The 20,245-nt window shown below is 39.5% G+C and overlaps 1 protein-coding gene and 1 long non-coding RNA gene across 3 annotated transcripts in view; one reads left to right on the top strand and one right to left on the bottom strand.

Moving 5' to 3' along the window:
* The window catches only part of LOC115430120 (uncharacterized), a 13,588-nt gene extending 3,608 nt beyond the window's left edge, over positions 1-9,980 (bottom strand). The window contains exons 1-2 of the long non-coding RNA XR_003936877.1: positions 9,969-9,980; positions 1,135-1,140 (exon numbers count right to left, since the gene is read on the bottom strand). This is a non-coding gene — a long non-coding RNA (uncharacterized LOC115430120). The remainder of the gene's footprint in view (positions 1-1,134; positions 1,141-9,968) is intronic.
* Positions 1-20,245, top strand: part of gramd4a (GRAM domain containing 4a) — a 46,803-nt gene that overhangs the window by 10,152 nt on the left and 16,406 nt on the right. For both annotated transcript variants that reach the window (XM_030150012.1, XM_030150011.1), the window contains exons 3-5: positions 2,599-2,719; positions 16,362-16,482; positions 19,601-19,662. In XM_030150012.1, the coding sequence (XP_030005872.1) occupies positions 2,599-2,719; positions 16,362-16,482; positions 19,601-19,662 (304 nt within the window). The remainder of the gene's footprint in view (positions 1-2,598; positions 2,720-16,361; positions 16,483-19,600; positions 19,663-20,245) is intronic.

A 20,245-nucleotide genomic window follows, 5' to 3' on the forward strand; every position in this document is an offset into this window, starting at 1 on the left:
ATCATTAACACATTCAGAATTTTACCAGCTAGTATATTAAGAAACACAGGACAGGATCTAAGCCTAATTGTGTGGTACTTTACTGAAGAGAAGTTTCTATGTTGTTAAGAGCAAATATTTTGCACCTTATGTGTCATCATGTACTAGGCCTCCAATTGTCAGTATTCACTTAGCTATTGCAACTCTTCTTGGTTGAAGTGATGTTATTGGATTGGGCCGTTCAGAAAGGATCACTGGTCTGCAAGACTAACTAGTAGCTGTAACTAGTAGCTGTTTAGAGTTGTTGTTGTTTGTGAGTACCAGAAGGTCTTAAGTCCTTCTCTATCCTTCACACTTTCTCTATCCTCAAGTGTCTGCCTTACAAAGCACAACCTTTTCTGAACATATTTAGTATATTGTGCAAGAAGCATTAGATATCCCTGGGCTTGTTCTGTATAACCAGCACCCATGTCAGGTCTTGTCAAGAGGTCTCTAAACAGGAGGCAGCGCAACAGATAATAGAGGGCGGTGAGATCTCCAATGCCTCCATGTGAGCAAAACCATCCTGACTTCATCACACTTTTTGGAAGGAAACCGAAAAAAAAAAAAAAAGGCTAAAAGTCAACAGCCATGGTAACGGCTCTGTGAGGCTGTCCATGGAGGAAATTGCACAAGGATGTGGGTGATGTTTGTGGTTATATTAGCAGCTATTACTCCAAGAATAGGTGACTGCTGATTTCTGCAAATTTTCAAACTAAAGTGACAATACTGATGAATGGAATGCAGTGACTGTTACTTTCATTTATTTAAGTACTCTGGTAATTTATGTAGAGAAGATCAGGATTCTTTTTATTTCAATTGATTTCTCTGGCACGTCAGGATTTTGAATTATGTGAACATAAAATTTAAGAAAAAGGCAAAAAAAATGTGCCAACACCTTTATATTTTATATTCACAATCAAAAGATAGAATATGATTGAATGGTCAAATTTAATTTACTTATCAATATGAAGATCAAGCTCAATGAAGAATGAACTTAAGTAGCAGTTGTCATCGCTTACATCATCCAAACTGGTTGGGGAGGGGGATCAAGATGCTAGTGGAGGAAACCAGGCTTGTCCTCAACTAGCTGATCCTCATTTGGGGCTCTATCACTTTGGACTACACCTGTCAGGTGTGGAAAGCCATCTGAATTTTGATCACTAATTTGCAGAGCTGAAAGACTGGCATGAAATGCTGCTAATACTATATCAACTTCTGCGAAGCTCAATATCCTGATGTGCTGGTACAAAGAGCAAATATTAAATCATAAATGTACTTATCAGCTACAGTCATTAAACAGGGACAGGTGGCCACAGACAATAATTAATCAGCCCATAATCATTCAGGGTGACGTCAGGGCTTGACCTACTTCTGATAACCAGGATGTTCTGACGGTGGACTGATGATTGACGCTAACAACAGAAAGATGTGCTTACATCACCAATAAGAGATTTGTAACACAAGGCATGACCAAACCTAAACCAAGGAATCTTAAACTTCAAAACTGCTATGTATGCCCATTGTCCTCGCCTTTCACCCACTGAATGTCCCTCTTGTCTTTGTCTCACTTTCAGTATTTCCTTTTACTCCTTCCTTCATTTATTTTTCACATCCCCTTTCTCTTTGTCTTGCCGTTTCTCCTATCAGTCGACATTATTTTTCGGCATCACATATTTCCAGAATAGGCTCTTGTTTGTTTTCTTTGAAGAGCATGAAGTGAGGGACACTTGCTCCATCCCCATGTCTCTGTGTCTCTCTTCGCTTCTATCTTGTTAGGCTTTGGCTCACTCCCAAACCACATTTTTTCAGGTCACTGTCAGTTTTGTGCCGTGTCTCTCTGCCTCCCTCCTTTCTGTCTCAGTCTTGCTCTCTTTCTCTTTTGCAGAGAGCACATGAGCTAAAGACATTGCAGTGTGTCTATGCAGGCACACAAACCATGCTGGTTGCTGCCGGGGAGAAGCTGCTGCAGTGTGTGTGTGTGTCTGTGTGTGTTTGTGTGTGTGCGGCAGGAGTCTCTTAAAGGACCCTAGCTATAGACGAGCAGCAATGCTCAACCCGCAGTGCTCATCATGTACTAGCACACCGGCTCTGCTGTCCTCTCTCTTTCCTTCCTTCATCCTCCATTTCTCACTCTCTGTCCCTCATCCTTGTCTTCTCTTGCACAGACATAATTTCTCGATCATTGCCATCCACTCAGTCCACCTACACACACCAAGTTTGTGCTGCTAGTTCGCAAATGTGATTGTGTCAGGGTTAAAGCCCTTAGTCAGAGGTGTGTGAGTCATCAGTGTTGCTCTGGTCAGAAAAGGGGGATTCTCCTCTTTCTTGCCTTCTTCCTCCTGTTTCACTCCAGCTGGACTGTAACCGGGACAGGAGGCTTTAGCGTGAGTCATGGCACTGTGCTTGTGTGTGTTAGGTCATATGGGGTATTCCTGCTAAGTATTTTCTTGTATGTTCTGTTGCCAAGTTCTTGTTGTTCTGAAGCCAAATCTCTCATCTTTTTGTCTTATCTGTTTCTGGGTATACACAATTGTAAGTGTACTGACGTTATACATGTGTACGTTTATGTGTACACAGGCAGGCTCAGGGTCTCCCACCATGGCTGCGGCCATCCAGGACTTCCAGAGATCGGAGTCTGATCGCCTCAATGAAGTCAAAGGTCACCTGGAAATTGCCTTATTGGAGAAACATTTCCTACGTAAGTATGCATGCAGACATTGTCTAAGTATCAGCTGCTTATAGATTTTAACACACATGTGACTGACCCAAGGCAGTTGCCCTATTGCTACACTGGAGGTTCAACACATATTCTCAGAATTCTGTGTTTGGAATATAGACCAGACCTTGGCTTAAAGATTACTGAATAATGTTATTGTTGTGAGTGAAAAGTTATCTATCACTGCTATGTAAGTCTTAAAAGTGTTGCACTTAATAGTTCTTACTTCCCATGTCTTCTTGACCAGTTTTCAATTCTTTTGTATTACTAAGTTATTTTTCTTCTTTTCAATTCCACCAACAAGCCTTGAGTTCGAGCATTCATCTCATGGGTCTACAGTTTCATGTAGGTGGTGACATTATTTGCAAGTGTAGAAGAAAAAAAGTCATAAGGTTTGCAGAAGTTTTGTAGTGTTTGATGTGGCAGCTACAGTACTGTAGAAGCACTGGCTTCTTCTACACTTTCTGCAAAATAATAACTTGAACATAAAACCCTGTTTCTTAGCTGAGCTTATTCAACTCACTTATAAAGAATTCATCCTGCACCACTGGTAGTGTAGCACTGAATCTGTACTTGTTTGTGTTCTTTTGGGATGAACGTCTCGTGTGTGAGCTTTAAACTCTAAGCATGTTGTGGTATCAGGCTGCGTTAGGTTTCGCTTTCACAGGAAGCTGTTTTGTCCTCTGTGCTGTTAAGCCTCATGTAGTTTGTTTTTTACACTAACAAAAATCTGCTGCTCAACTGAACTTAAAAGTTAGGTTATATATAAGTGTTCAAAATATTAGAAACATTGGTTTCATTTGATTGCTTTTGATCATTTCCACTACAGAGAACAAACTGCAATATCACATGCTCTGAGGATCAAGTCCTTCCTTACTTTTACCAGATGAGGCCAACTCTAGTATATGCTAAAACAAATGAATGCAGAGGGGAATTTGATGCAATACAATCTGGTCATTTAGAATGAACATTACCCAAAATACTATACACTGAAAGCAAGCAGCTGCTGGTTAATTCATGAATTGATTTACCATACTATTCAATGAACTTGACATGAGGTAATGCATTTGCAGTTACGTATTTATTAACCCTTTATAGGGCACTCATAGAAATTCTCTGAAATTCAAAATTTTAACCTTAGTGTGTTACTAAAGGACATAACTAGACGTTATTATTTTGTGAAATTTTTTCAAAATGTATTATTGTTATGTAGAAAATCAAGGTCAATGAAGTCACCATATTTGGTTCCTTGCCTGTAAGTGGCAAAAAACAAGACAAATCCAAGAAGTAAATGTAAAAAATACAAGAAAAACACATGTAAGGTGGAAGAATTATGTATTTTAGAACATTAGACCAACGTAAGTGCTGATCCAGACCCCTGTCCACATCCACATTATCCCTGTGAACATCATTCCTTACATTAGTACCATGAGTTCATGGTACCTAACAAAGCAGGTACACTCACTGCTCATGCAGAGGTGGACCTTACAGACCCTGTAGACCACATTGGACCTGAGATTGTTGACTCACTGTTCTCACTGGAACTGTTGCTGTCAGTCTCATAATGTGTGTGGAAATGACCAAAAGTAGTCAGTTGGCCAATAAAGGGTTAATTTGATTTTACTAGCCTTTCATTGCAGTTTAGCATATTCAAAGTAATGATAGATGATTTTTTTGAAGCATTCTGTTTGCCACGTAATTACTCTTTCTGAGCTGAGTATTCCAAAGTGAAACTGAAAGACAGACCTATAACGTTGTGATCTGTTATATTTTCAATACGTTCTCACCACTAGATGAGATGCTGCGGCAGGGACGAAAAGCTAAAGTGGCCAAATGTGCAACAAACTGTATGATCCTTATCCCGAGTCCACCCAGTAACCTAGTATCCAACAGCAGGAACTGGTTGTTCTGTTCCATATAGCACGTTGACAGTCTCGTGATGTGTAATGGACTGTGAAGTTTTTTTCCCCCTCCCTGTGTTCTGTGTATATCTATTAGAGAGAGAGTGAGAGACAGGGGGGAGCCTGTGTGAAAGGGAATACCTCAGGCTATGTCCTCTCATAATGCCTGTGCCTGAGCTAAAAAGGCTCTGCATTTATTGTCACACTGTCAGGATGCTAGCTTATGGACCTCTCTCCCTTCCTGCCTGCCCTTTCCTTGCTTTACCCCTTCTCTTTTTTCCTCGTCACCCTGCTTTCAAAAATTCCTCTAGAGCTTTCTTTGCCTTTTTCTCTCCATCCTGCTGAGCTGCTCTTTCAGATTCTGTCCACCATTGCATGCTCTTTATTTTCTGGATCAGTCTCAGCTTTCTCTTTTTTTCACCCCTTTATCCCTCTTTTCTTTTTTATATAGTCCTTTTGATTTCTACTTTACCATTTACATCTCTTCACTGTCAGACTCTGAAGTAGGATCATCTGAGATTCTTTTTGAGATTTGTCAAACACGTGCCTCCACATAAACAGCGCCACATTAAGTCTACGGAACAGTTTCATGAGCTTAAACAATTAAGAATGTGCATATCATCTGTGCTCTTACTAATAAGGAGGCTGCTTGCCATTTTACTCAGGGACTCCGAAGGGAAGAGACCTCCTCTTGTGTGTGTTTTTATTGTTAAAGGGTGGTTGTTCCTCTGGGTAATGTTGTTTTCCATCACCCCTAGCACGAGTTATTTCATGCCACTTTCTGCTCCTCCTGCCTGTGCTTCTCACTGTGGTTACCTATTTTTCTCCTGTCGCTCAATCTCTCATCCTATCTTTGGCCAGTGTAATTGTACTTCAGGGAACATTGAAGCGTGACAATCCATTAGTACCTGATGGAGTCCTGAGCTTTCTGGCCTGCACACGACTTATTGTGTATTCTGTTTCGACTACTTCCTTTTTCACTCTCATCTCACCTGCTCTGCTGTCCTTAGCCTTGCCTTGTGGAACCATGTGTCATTCCCTCCACAGAGTTAACTCCAGATGAGCATTCAATGTTCTCAGTTGTGTGTTAAGAACAGATGAATGTGCTCTTATACGGAATGGTGTTATTTAACACTAATCGCCTTTACGCCAAACAAAAGATTTTGCTGTTGCAAGATATTAAGGGTTTATGTGTTGTATAAGGATATTTCTGGAGCATAGGTGCTATAGGAAAATATGTACCTTATTGTGAGGAGATGAGGGATAATATATACAAGAGGAAAGACTTTAAAAACTGCAGCTACACTGACTAGTTTATTAATGCGTTGATTTATAAATTACATTCATTCAATTGATTAACTGTGTCAAATCATTTTATCAGAACCAAGACCAAATGGTTACAGCACACATTTTCTCAGAAGCAGGCATTTAATGCATTTCATTGTCATATTTTATAGTACTGCCTCATTGCTTGCTAAATGTATAACTTTTAATGATTAACTGTCATAATATACAGATTTCATCATTGTAGGAAATCAGACTTTATACTGCTAGAAGGACATTCTGAGACCAAGGTTCATTCTTCTTCTCATATCACAATTAATATTAAGCCACAAACAAACCACAAATTATGACCAATGTCTTCTTTTTATTTGTCAGTCAGTGCCTCTGGTTAGTGCAAGTGTCTGTCACCATGGTAACAAAGGTCTTGTTCCTAATTGTCAGTTGTTGGTTAGGTTTGTTATGGTGTTTTTTTTTAGGCTAAGTTACTCCAGGGCTCTCCAGTGTTTAAAAAAGAAAGTGAAAAAACAAGTCTACACTGTAAAAACAAACCTTTAAAATCTACTCGATAAAAGTAAATTTAACAGCTATAACACACTAAAAGAAATAAGGTAAAATCCACTTCACATCCCAATAGATTGCACAACAAATGACTCATAAAACGTGAGTAATATTAACTCTTAATTGTTAATAGGAATATGTTCATCTATTTAATTTCTATTATTAACAACTGATCTCTATAACTAATTAACCAGTACTTATTCAAGGAAGGTTAGTTTTACTTGGAAAGCTGTCAGACACAGGAGGTATTCATTTTCCAATCCCTAACCTTAATCCTAGCGAGCATGTGAAGAATCACAAATGAAGACTTCAATCTTGTATTTTATTATAAACCATCCCTATATGGAGCACCATTACAAAGGTTCATGAATCAAAGGAGCAACTTAACTCATGGTGCAAGAATATGCAACTCAATAGAAATAATCATTCAACAAAAAAAAAAAAAAACAAAAAGGGTAAAACACACCATAACTCTGCTATATAAAAAGAACAACACTTCTTATCAACTCAGAATACTGTAGAACATATAAAAACTGTGCCAACTAGTTTGTCCCAATGCATACTGGGAAACTCCCCCAGCTGCTCCTCCAACACGTCACAATATTATGGGGTAGATTTTATTATATTATTTTAAGTAGCAGTTGTTACAGTTAACAAATAGGTAGTGTATGTATAATTTAACCAGTCATAATAGATTTCACTGGGTAACTATCAATGTTGATTAAAATGTAATTGATTTCCATAGTTTGTGTTTACCGACCCCCAGAATCCTTTCTTACAGTGTACTCTTTACCTCTTTTAAAATTTAAAGGATCTTGATGCAAAGGTTTGATATAAAAATTGCCATTTTCAGTAGTTCCAGCACAGAGATTGATTTATATTTCATGATATTTCATGTGGCGAGGCAGACAGTTACATATAGATAGAGGAGGGAAGAGAATGTTGACAGAAAAAGTCCTCCAGTGGGAGGATTATACCAACAGACTGCTGCCAGACTATAAAGATCTTTGTTCTGATTCTGTGATGCCATTCTAATTTAGCCAAGGACTTTCCTTTGGTAAAGTACTCTTCCATCAAATTTAATGAAAACCAGTGCGTTAGTTGGAGTAATCCTGCTCACAGAAGTACTGACGGATGGACAAATTCTCAGTGGAGTCCTTAGAAGTCTAATGCTTAACACTACACTGGTCACTGTTTGTAACGGTGCATCCCATCAAGTTGGTCAATAAGAGACTATCAGCCAAACAGCTAAAATATGAAAAAGTTCTACTTTTGGCCCTTCTTGGTTTTTTTTAACACTATATTTCTTAGAACTAATTTGATACATTTCGGTTTGAAGTTGGCCTTATAGTTTGTTTCATACAGACTGAAATGTATGAATTGAAACTCCATACATAAAGGACCATAATGATGTGAAAGGAAATAGTTTATGAGACTCATCGTGTTAAACATCTGTTGGTATTGATATCATTTCTGATGATGCATCAGCATTTAACCCAAGAAATTATATGGCCATCTTGGCACACTTTCACACCCACTGAACTGAGTGTAGGCGTGTTCTCCCCCTCTCTCACTGACGTCTATCTCTCTGCTTCCCAAAATAAAGCGAGGGCCCACGCTCTATGCTAAAACAAACACACTGCTTAGAGTATATTGTCTCTTGCCTTCACAGGAGGCCTGAGTTTCCATTCCAGATGGTGTATGAATGTGTATGGATACAATAGCCTCATGCCTTTTCCCTTGGCATTTGTTTTGATTGTCCAGTGTTATTTTGGGGGCACTAAAGTAGTTAATGTGTAACTGTGTTTCCAGACGTGCTATCTCATTAAAGCAGGCTAAAACACACGCACACACATATGTGCACACATATGCAGTGGGAATCATGATGGCCTGTCGTTGTTTTACTCTATACAAAAAACTAAGGAAGACCAGTGATTTACTGTCGTTTGCTCTTATTTCTGTCTCTATCATTAAAATAAATATATGATTATGGTATGTGATAAGTCGATTCTCACACTACCTTAATAAAATGCTGCAATAGTCTCTGTTGTTTTTAGGGTAGTGGTTTCTTGGTGTCGGGAAAAGCTCCAAATACTTTAACTAATAGAGAATGTTTCTCCAAATTTATAACAAAATATATAGTTATTTGCTCACAATTTTTGGTGTTTAGTTTTGGCAGTAGATGCTTTTGTTGTCCAACTGTAATGTTTTAAATAGTCAAATAACAAGTGAAATCATTTTTTTCATAATTACATGCAGATTGGCTAGCTGCTTAATATATTCTGCAGAGTTTGTGAAGTGATGTGGGCAGAGGAACACATTTAAAGGCAATGAAATAGAAATCTAATGACAACCACAGCAGACACCACCACTATGGAGATGTAAATTATGGAAGGGTTGGACCATAAAACTGCACATTATCTGCATTCTTCATTAGTGTGTGACCACAGTGGCCACCATGGGAATACATGCATGTGCTTTTTTTCCAGTCTGCACCTGTACCACAAGGCTTGATTTATGATAAGCACTCTGAGAACATGGTTTCCTTGAGTGATAACCCTCTAGCAACTGTATGGTTATTATAGGAATGGAAGTAAAAGCAAAAGGATATATCAGTTCGAAAGTCCTGCAGATGACAGCTGAGCTGATCTGACAGGTGTACTGGTGGTAATATGGCAGAAGAAGTATAGTGCCAGTAGAAATTACCACCTCATGTAATTATATGAGCGTACTTAATGTGTAAGGCTTTTACTGCTCCCTCTGTCTACTCTTAGCTTTCTCTGTTCTAGTCTTTCTGAATATTAAAATCTTTCATTTCATATCTGCAAAAAACGTTACTTTTCACTCATCCTTAATTTATTATATCTCTAGCTTAGCTTGTAGATTTTTTTCTCTAAATATTGCATTTGTATATGTCTTTTTGTAAGAATTTTGGCAAGCTTAAAAAAGGCAAACTCTTGTAGTTACAGTACCCAAGCAAAATTATCTTGGCATTCTTTTAGCTCTGCCTAAATGTGAGTTTATTGGCATCAAACCATCTCATTTCAAAACATTTGACTGGACTAGATATGTATGTCAGAGTGGGAATGTCCTGTTTGAGGTCATGCAGTGACTGACTGCAGGGGAACTGGCTCGGCCCTGTGCTCTACAGTGGCTGCCTGATCAATAGTGTCCTAGCTACTATTCCACTTCACCCTGAGCAGAGGAACACTCATAGATATAGGCTACATACAGAAGAGGCACAATTAAACAGAAATTATATGGACTGAGCAATTCACTACAATACATCTGTGTACTGTTGTGTGTTCTGCAAAGCAACATATTGTACTCTGGTTGAAGCGGTATAACTACATTGTTTTGATGGGAAAATTTGATGGCAGTGAAATATGCCATGATATTTTGTCTTTGGAGACCTCACAATGCTAGAAAAAAAATGATTAGAACAAGCACAGTATATAACAGAATGTGTTGTGGAAATAAATGGCCACAGCAGACTGACAGGAAGTGAAATGTGCACAGTTGAAGGTAATTGTGCCAGTGATTGAGTTTTCTTCAGCAGCACACATTACTCATGCACTCATCATGATTCATTGTCTCTGTAAACAGACAGGTGGAATAGAGTTGGTGCAGAATGAATAGGTTTTGCTCAGTGTCTGCTGAAGATACAGCTGTTGCTTCAACAGGAAATTAAATCATTGAAGCCGGATGGGTCGTGACAGCTCCTGGAGCCTGACACAAGAAGCAGAGGTTACTGAAAATGAGAGGTTTGGCTGTGTAAAGAATGTCATCATTCAGAGGCCTGGAATTCTTGTCATTTCCAAACATGTACACTGTTTGGGCAATGTTGGGCAATGTACATAGTATGTTGTGGTTTGTGAGCCAAGTATTGTGTTTTCTGTGAGCCTGTAAATTACTAGTCTGCTTCTAGAAATCAGTCAAGTGATTTCTACAGTAAAACTATGAAATATGTTTCTCTCACTGTACTTAAAGTTGAATTTTCATTGTACTCTGATAGGTAGGTAGGTAGGTAGGTATATTTTATCCCAAACTGGGAAAAGACAGTGTAAATTACAGTGACTTTAAATGTTGTAATGTTTAGTCAATACCATGTATGTGAATATGTCAGAATGCACCTCTAGCCCAGGCCATGTGGGTAGAGGGTCTAAGTAAACATTGAGCCTCAGTCATTCAACTAGATGGTATCATGGTTTATTACTATCTACTCTATATCCTATCAGTGTTTTTAATAGGACAGTGAGCTCATTTGTCACTCCATACATTGCTCAGAGGAATCTGCAGAACCTTGACCAGATATCAGTGATGTGATTAAAACAAGCAGACATTGTCCTGGGTGCTGACACAACATTTGATTATACAGAGCATTGATGATCTAAAATATTTATGGCATGCTTATTTCTTTCCCACTGAATTATTCTGTGCTAGCATGCACACAAAGAACACACAGAAATAATAGCATCCGAGTTAGTCTACTTCCTGGAGTTTGGCTTCATGTCATGCACAGCGGTTCAGCAAAATCAGCAAGGCATAAGAAAATATGTTGTTTTTGTTTTGTTTTTTGAGGCGCTGCTTCAATTTAACCACAAGGTAAACATAGCATTGTAGAGAAAGGGAAGAAAATGAAATCTAGGTCATACAGAGATATTGGGGCCAGAATAGAAGGAGGCCACAGAGAAGAAAGAAAACTTCAAGCCAAAATATTAGGCTTTTTTAATTCCTGAACTAAAGAAGAGGGTGTACTTAAAATTACAATGAAGACAGAAATATTTGATTAGAATATAACAGACTTTGATGTTTGACACTATTTCACAGTTGCTTACAAAACTTTCATGTTGGGATCTTTCATCTGCAGAGAACAGAAGCCAGTGCTCAGTGTAATCAGCTGTCTCTGTTAACATGCAACAAGTTGTACCACTAAGCAACATTGAACTGCTAATTTCTCTGTTGCAGGGCAACTTTGCAACAAAAACAAGCATGTGTACTCAAACCTTCAATGCCAAGTCCCGACTATTATTGTTACGTCACCTGTAGCATGTTAGTGACCGTCTTTGGTGACGTACAGTACGAACATCTGCTGCTCGGCTGGAGGCCACGAAGCTCAGCCTTCCTTTCAGTTCAAGCCAACCAGTGTCTCAAATACTGTGAAGACTGGGAACAATGAGAGGCCAGTGTGAACAGCCGATTCTGCCTCCCTCACTCTCTGTCTCTTTTTCTCTGAACCCCTATGCCTCCTCCCCCCATACTTCAGTGAAAGGAGCCATTGTCTTTGGCCTGGATTGGAAAACTCACACAGTACTTTTCCTTTGAGGTCTTAAAAACTTTGCCTACTCAGATGAAGTAATTGGCTGTGCGTGTGTACAGTAAATACAGTTTTTATGTATGATCACATGTCCTCACACATGTGAAGATACATATGAAGTGAAGCAGTACAACAGTTAATACATACTAAAATAAATGTTGAAAAAAAACCCAAAACATACTGACACATGAGCATGCAATACATGTGTCTGACAGCTCCAGTGTGCCAGAAATCTCAGATTCCAGGCCCTCTTAGTCTGCTGGCCACCCTGCAAAGCCCCACCTCTCTCCACCTCTGTTGCCCTCCTTCTCTCTTTACCCAGCTTCTAGCACTCAGACCAGCCTCGATCACTGACCATCACTGTTTTTATTTAACAGCTTTTAGAACACTCTCTGATCAGCATAACGGGACCTGGCCAGTCCCTGCATTTGTCTGTGGATATGACGTTAAAATGGAGCATAGACTAAATTTTTAAGCTGTCTGAGGGGTATTCGGTTTATTAGGATTTAGTGAATGTTAAACAAGCTCGGTTGGATCATTAGAACCTTTAGCCGTGGCTCAACTTGAAGACAGCACCAAGCCGGCCACTCTGCCGTCTCATTCATGTGCAGATGTCACCAGCACTGGACGACTACAGAGACGGATGGGTTTGTCCAGGATGGAGGATTTTACCTTTGACAGCTTTGAGCTACTTTACAGTGGAGCTGTTGATAAGATCAAGAGCCACAAAAGTAATCTCAACCTCAGTAAGTTCATCGTCTTCAACCATAGATATTCAGTTAAGTTTGACCTGATTACTACTCACAGACTACCCAAGATGGCAGTCAATTTGCTGGCCTTTTTGGATTAAACTTCATCAACCCTGATTAGTCAGCTGAATCAGTCTAAGCTAATTCTTAATAAAAATTTGTGGCAGTTAATACTCCACAGGTAAAGTATGATCATACAAACTTGCTCCACTGTCGTGATGAGGTCAAGTCTATCTCTTTTTTAAGTCTCAGCTGGAAAATCCCATGCTCTTCTGTGTAGAATCATTTGTGGTTTGGTGTCAGCTTTGGTGATAGAAACATGCATCTAAGCACTGGGAGTATGTTTTAAGGGTCAAGGGCTTAACTTAGAACACAAATGTTTCTTTTGTATTCACAACATAGTGTAATCATAAATTAGAAATTTGCCAAACTACTCAAAAAAAAGATCAACTAGTAGAGATGTAAGTGCAGTATTCTTATCCAGTTTTAACATGCAAGTAATCAACATTTATCAACATAATTTATATTGATGTATTTTCCAAAGTGCATCAGCATATTGACACTCTTCTAGGCTCTAGTTTCATTATTGTATTGTTTTTAAAGCTGCAGGGCAGGATGGGTTTTTTTTTTTAGCATCGCTGGGCAAACATTCCATAGTCACATTTCAGCATATTGTAATTCAAGTGGTCTGAGAAGATGTTCCTCTTCTGCATCTACTTCAAGCCTCTGTTTATTGGCTGTACAAAATCTACCCATAATGCACCAATTTTGTCTAGTCACAGGTGTTTTAGGCAAGGTAGGCGGGATTACATACGTGATTGACAGCTCTGATTACCAGTCACTGAACAGATTCTGTCAGACACAACTTAAAACCAATTTTTCTGCTCTGCTCCATTACTTGGTGAAATGGTGTATATTTTCATCCCTCCCCCGATTTCAGCTCTAACTTATCCTGAACCCTGCTTTAACTAGACTCTTTTCTGTTTTTGTTGGTAAAGTTTGTCTTCACAGAAAGCCCGCATGGGCAAGAAGGTCAGTGCTATTAAGAGTAACATCTCATGGCATTTAGCTAATCACCTTTCTGTGTTACAGATAAATGGTCTACTTACTACTGTTCAAAATGGCCAGAGAGACCCTGTGATATGGTAACCCTGGATGAAGATTTATATATAGAAGACAGCAACCCAATTTTAGAAGTGGAACAGGCTTGTTGACAGTATTATTAATAGGCTATCTGTTATAGAAGGTCTCTGATTTTCACTCCTGTGACCCCACAACGAATACAGTGTTATGACCTCTGAAAATGAGGGATGTCTCTTTCTGCAATTAGGTTGGTGAAACGGTAAGGCATAGCATAAGAGTAGGGAGGGGTGACATATGAAACAATATGACAGGAAACTGGAGGAACCCAAGGAAGTGACTATAAGGTGAGGATCAATAGAAGGTATGAGTAACAACAAATGAATACAGAATTTATAATGTCAGCAGAAGCTGCATTGTGAAGATGCATTATGCATAGTTTCATGAAAAAATAAACTGCAGTTACTGAGCAAATTAAGATTTAGTGCTACAGCAGAAAAGAGTGCTACATTTGTCAAATAAGTCTGACGTGTTTTTCTGTTGTTAACATCCAAAATGAAATTGCTCTGAGAATGACAAATCAGAATTTAAGGATGGAATTAATAGAAAAAAAGAGTTAAAGCCAGTGGTTAACTGACAACATGTAACCATAACTATCTGTGACTAAATCAAGGTTAGCCTAATTAATGTCTGAAAGAGCTGCAGTTCTGTCAGCTTAAGTACAACTATAGCTACAAAAAGGGGGAAAAAATCTCCTCTCTAATGTCCTAGCGCTCAAGCACAGTCAAACACAAGATCAACAAAAGTAGCATGTTCATGAAGCTCAAAGTACTGATTTTTTCTTTTTTCTTTTGGTTTTAAAATTCCTTAAATGATTAATAGATAACTAGCGCATTGACCCGTGGGGAGCCACGGGTTCTAGATGGGGTAGATAATAAATTTACCTCTGATTCAGTTCATTCCTTTACTTTCTTGGTAAATTCCACTGGCAATAAGCTCTCAGCTGACATGTCTGTTTCTGCACATGAAATTTGACACGATGAAACCGTGGCCCTATTGTTTATCTTTTGCTAGGTAACCCAAGGCTATTGTATTACAAAATTACTAATATCTCCCAAAATATTGGTCCTATCAACTTGCCGTGTCCACTAGTCTCTTCCTTGACCAAAAATACATAAGGATGTCAAACTGCAGTGGTCAGCTCTTTCTAGATTTTGTGTGATGCCCAAGACACACAGACAGAGTCCACTCCCCTTTTATAACATAGGATTAAGATAACTGAAGATGTCTGTCATTCGATCCATCATAAAATTACCCCCATTATTGATCCAGGTGTGAGTTTCTTTAAACCACCATACTTAATTTAATACAAGGATAAATGTTTTCACTTGCTGCTGCTTTTTGCCTACACTGTCCAGAGTGCATAGCTGCTGCTGTTATGCATTTGTCTAATAGGTTTACAGTTGGCTCTGGACCTCTTGGCACAGAGCAACATAACCTGTGCTAAGCTGCTTAGCAACCTTTGGCTGGCCTCTGGCTTACTCTGTCTCTTACGCACACAGAGACGCACACACTCACTCATACATGCTTATTTACATACAGAAACTCTGTACGATAAACACATTGTGCATAACAGATGGGTGCTGGAGGGGTGTGAGAAATATGGCGTATTCTGAGAGAATTTTACCAATCTGTTTGTTTATGGTTCAGCTAATCACTGTCTGTGTCCTTTCTGGGTAAGAGCTGTACTTGACTCTCCAGCTGCAGGAGGTGCTGCCAATGAATGTTTTATTAGCATTAATGGGAGGGAATAAAGGATGAGATATGAGATTAGGTGATGGGAAAGAGACTAACTGACAGCCAAGTTCTTGTAATATGAATCCCCTGCTGTCTGTGTAATGCAGTTAGCTCAGGGAGAGGAGAAGGACTAGGTTATATAGATTTTCCTTCACATGGGGTGCATAACTTACTTATCACTTTCTTAATTGTGAGGTACCTTAGGTCGAAAATTTCCTTGAAAGTCCTTATATGATGGAGTTTAAAACTGAAATGGAACCACTGCAGACAACAGTGCGGACGTGCATTGTTTATTTTTTTCCTTTCAGTGACAGAAGTGGGTCTTTTTTATGCGCAGGGGTTTTTAATCTGTGTTGGTACCTGTCTTTTACAGTGCTATTTTGTATGGTCACGTAAATGTATGCAGGTAGGCCTATCTTTCATCTGTGCCTCTTTATTTTTATTGCCTCCTCTCCTTCAATATTCATGTGTCCCTTTAGTCGAGGACAATGGAGTGAGAGGAAACACTGCTGATGTTGCACTCCAGGTTTAGAAAGCCCTGATACCTGAACCCAGTTGATGCTAGGAGCTGATTGACAAGAGGAAGAGCAGGGGAGAGGTGAAGGTAAAATAGATGGATCAATGTAGAGAATGAAGCGAAAAACACAGAAAGAACTTCTGAAAATATTTAACGGCTTCAAAATGTTCAGTCATCTTAATTTCTAACTAAGTCTTCATTTTCCTTTCATTGTTATTTTTCCCCTTGATTATTGTCCCTCCCCTTTATAACTGTTCATTTTAATGACACTGAACATGTGTATATCTGTAGGACACCTCATTCTCAAGGGGTTGGACAAAATAATGGAAACACCTTCTATGATGCCACAATGTTAGGTGTTTCCATTATTTTGTCCAACCCCTGTATTACTCAACTTTATCATGTGTTTTGTGTTTTCTAGAGGAAGAGCTGAGGAAACTGCGGGAAGAGACCAATGTGGACTCACTGCGGCAGGAGTTGGAGAGAGAACGAAGCAAGAGGATAGACCTGGAGCAGAAAATGAATGAGGTGCTCAAGACTAGGTAAGTGAGGCAGATGGATAGCAGTTAAGTGTCTGGAGTGGGCTACGGCCGATGAACAGATAAATGACTAGTAACCGTTGGAAATGGGAAGTATGTTCATAATAAAGCAGACAGGAAACCGTGACAATGCACTTTGTAACAGTTCAGCTTGACAGAGTTTATCACCGGTCATGTCGGACTGTGCATGTGCACGACAACCCTGGTGTTACAAAAGATGTCTGTTATAAATATAGGCCTCAGCAGCTTAGTAGGCGGGGAATTCCACAAGGAGGTGTGTTGTGTGTTTATATGTTCTTGAGGGAGATGGAAAGAGAAGGGAGGGGGCACAGAAACGAGTCACGCGCCAAACTGTGTGGCCAAGTGCACACTGTGACACAGTAGCTATGCTGGTGTCAGGAAAAGGCTGCGTCTCTTGGCACGAGCTGGGCTACCCTTAGACTGATGGTGTGTGTGTGTGTGTGATCAGATGATGTTTCTGTGGCTGCCAATGGGAAATTCCACTGGTGCTCTCCAAGCGATTACCAGCATATAGACATGGCTTCAGGAATGTGAGAGACAGTTCAGGACTTAGCAACTGAGGTGAACGAAAGTACCATGACCCAGGAGTTTTTCCTCGGTTAATCCCATCAACAGCACCCATGTGGAAAGATGAACAGTCTAGCTATAATCCAGAAGTGCCTCTGAGCAAGGCAGTAGAGCTCTTTGATGGACAAAATAAGACTGACTACACTCAAAAGTGCAATAGGGTCATACAGTCACAGAAAAAAATTATTAGACCATCCAAAGTCATCAGAAACAATGGTTACACAATCAAGTACTAACTCCTGTATGTATCATGTGACTAAAACAGACAAAAGAAAACATGGAATGCCTAAAAGCACTGTTTTTGTCAGTACAATGCCATAGGTATTGATGTAGGAACTGAAGTGATTTTGGTTATTATCAAGAAAACATGGAAATGGATAGATATCAGCTCTGAAATTAAACTACTATGAACTATTTTTGTTGTTATCATTATATTTGTCCCAACAAATGTACTTTTACTTGTACCAGGCATTAAAATGAACAACTAGGAAAGCACTTGGAGAGCGCAGATCTCTGCCAAGGCAGATCAGCCCCCCCCCCCACCCCCCCCCATCACCACAAAAATGTAATCATTTGTTCCTTGAGCCAGTATCAACATTTCCTGAAAATTTCATCCAAATCTGTCCATAACTTTTTGATTTATCTTGCCAACAGACAGACAAACCCTGATGAAAACATAACCTCCTTGGCACAGGTAACAAATTGAAGAAAACAAGGGAGGTCTAATAATTTTTTTCCGCGACTGTATGAGACACAGCTGAATGATAAATAAGTGTGGCGTTGGAAGCATGTAGAAGCTGTATGACTGCTTGAAGGATGATTGTTCTTCCAAAAGATAATCCAAGATTAATCATTTCTCACATGGTGTTGGAGAGCATTATCTAACACATCAGCACAAATCTACCCTCAGTATTTGTCCGAGTAGACATGTGGTGACTGTGATAGACAAAGCATATGATTCAAGTCATTCTGTCAAATGCAGTCACCACGCTGTCCGTGTGACCACATCTGCATTTATCTTTCTTCTCACACTTACCAAAGTTACTTGTTTCTTTTTTTTCCTGTGCATAACTGCAGTCGCACCTGCATCTAAATTGTTTTATCAGCACATCGTAGTAATTTCAGAACAGTGTGCATAGTACTACAGTAGTAGTGTCTCATTATGTGAAGATTAAATCTGGGTTTATGCTTTCTAGGTGCTTGACTCCTTGCTGCTACTACAGGTCTGTTAAGGGTTTTACAGTACAAAAAGTTCACAGTTCATAATGTGTTTTTCAGGAATTTGCCAAAAATTATAAAATGTTAACAGTTTGTCACTGGTATTGGTAAAACTTTTGGATGAATCTTTTACTGTAGAATTTATTTTCTGGATGTGCAAGGACCTCAGTAGTTTGGCAGGTCCTGTTTGGATCACAAGGTCACATACTGACTAAAGGTTGAGCACTGAATCATGAGGGACCACTTCACCCATAGTTCTGTACACTTGTAAATTTTCATCTTAAATAATGTGCTGAAACTTTGTGTCTCTGCATCATTACATCTTTGCCTTTTCCAATGGTGATTAGTGAACCCATGGATGTGAGGAATAGGTCACAAATGTATATTGTAATTTCCAAAATGCAAAGTCATTTCCTAGAAGAAATGGACAGTTTTTTTTTTTTTTTTTTTTTTTGCAAATGTACACAAACATAAGGAAGAGATGCCTTTGTTAGGGCATATTTTCATCTGCTGAGTAATGCTGAATGCAAAAAAACATGTTTTTCTAATAAAAGCTGTGTAATTTTTAAGTCTGTTTTGCAGTGTATTAAGCTGCTGTTAAACAGTAAACAGTCACCTACTAGACCTAATTCAATAAAGTTGTGTTTCTGTGTTAATGTACAGAAAGTGTCCTCCTTATTAAAAGAATTATTAAAACAACTATAAAGACATTACAAAAATGTAACTGAACATTTAGTGTATTTTTATATTTTTATTCACATTATATTTTTGGGAAATTACGAGCAGCTATGTCCATTAGCAAGATGTGTCTTTTTGCGACCCATCCCCCGCTCGACAAGTTGTTATGGAGTGTGACCAGGCTGTAACCCCACCCCCCACCCAGGGCTGCAAAATTTATTTGGGGGGGGGGCAGGAGGCTCATGATGACGTAAAGGGCCATTTGGTCAAAAAAGGTTGAGAAAAACTGATTCAGATTAAATATGAAAGGGCAATGAGCTTGCAAAAGCCAATAAACTGTTGGCGTCATCCTTTGATTTTCACTGTCCGCATTGATTTATGCCAGTGAAACCGATAGAGACTCTTGTTCTATTTTTGCTGCCATTCATCCGTTTTGTGAAGACATTGCTGTGAGGCAGCAATTTCTCATCCCCTCTGCGTTTGAATGTGACTTTCCTAATCTCCCTCCAGTTGTTGGTTTGTGCAGTGCAGCAGATCTCCACATATTAACATTAACTGCGTACTGCAGCTCTAACAATAAAGAAATGTGACTGACACTTGACACATTTCACCCTCTCCCCGTCTGTGTCTCCCCCAGGCTAGAGGATTCTCCGCCGCAGCCGCCCCGAAAACAGCAGTCACCCTCAAACAATGGCACAGGTACGACCCAGGAGGGAGCGAGGTGGTGAGAGGGCGTCCACAGGGAATGGCAGGAAATGAGCAGGGAAGGAAGACTTTGACATTTTCCAAGTGTGGGAGTAAATCAAAAAGACTGAGGATGTGTGCGCGCATGCATGAAAGGGAGGCGGCGATGTAGGAAGGCGCTGTGTCGGAAGTGTAGATGGGCTATTCTGGGACATGAAGCTGTAACTGAACTGATGGTCTTTCTCACAGCAAAGGAAATGCAGTCATAGGGTGATTTTCTCTCTGATTTGTGTTAAAATGTGTTCTATTCCATTTGACAAAAGGGGAGGGCATGAGTGGCATTATTGTCAATACTCTGATGTAGTGTACTTCTGAAGTGTTTGTGTAATTTCCCTGCCTAGGTGCTGAATTACAGGTTTTGTTGTAGTTTGACGTCCATGGATCCTATGTGTGTATTTTGAGCCAGAGACAGAGGGAGGGAGTGAGAGATAGAGGTTAATTTTAGAAATTGGGTTAAGATTGTAGATCACTTCATCTAGGGCAGACATGCCTTTGCTCTAACAAGTGTTGGAGGTCCATGCATATAGATGTCCGTGTT

This window comes from Sphaeramia orbicularis, chromosome 12 (assembly GCF_902148855.1).
Source record: "Sphaeramia orbicularis chromosome 12, fSphaOr1.1, whole genome shotgun sequence".
Lineage (NCBI taxonomy): Eukaryota > Metazoa > Chordata > Actinopteri > Kurtiformes > Apogonidae > Sphaeramia > Sphaeramia orbicularis.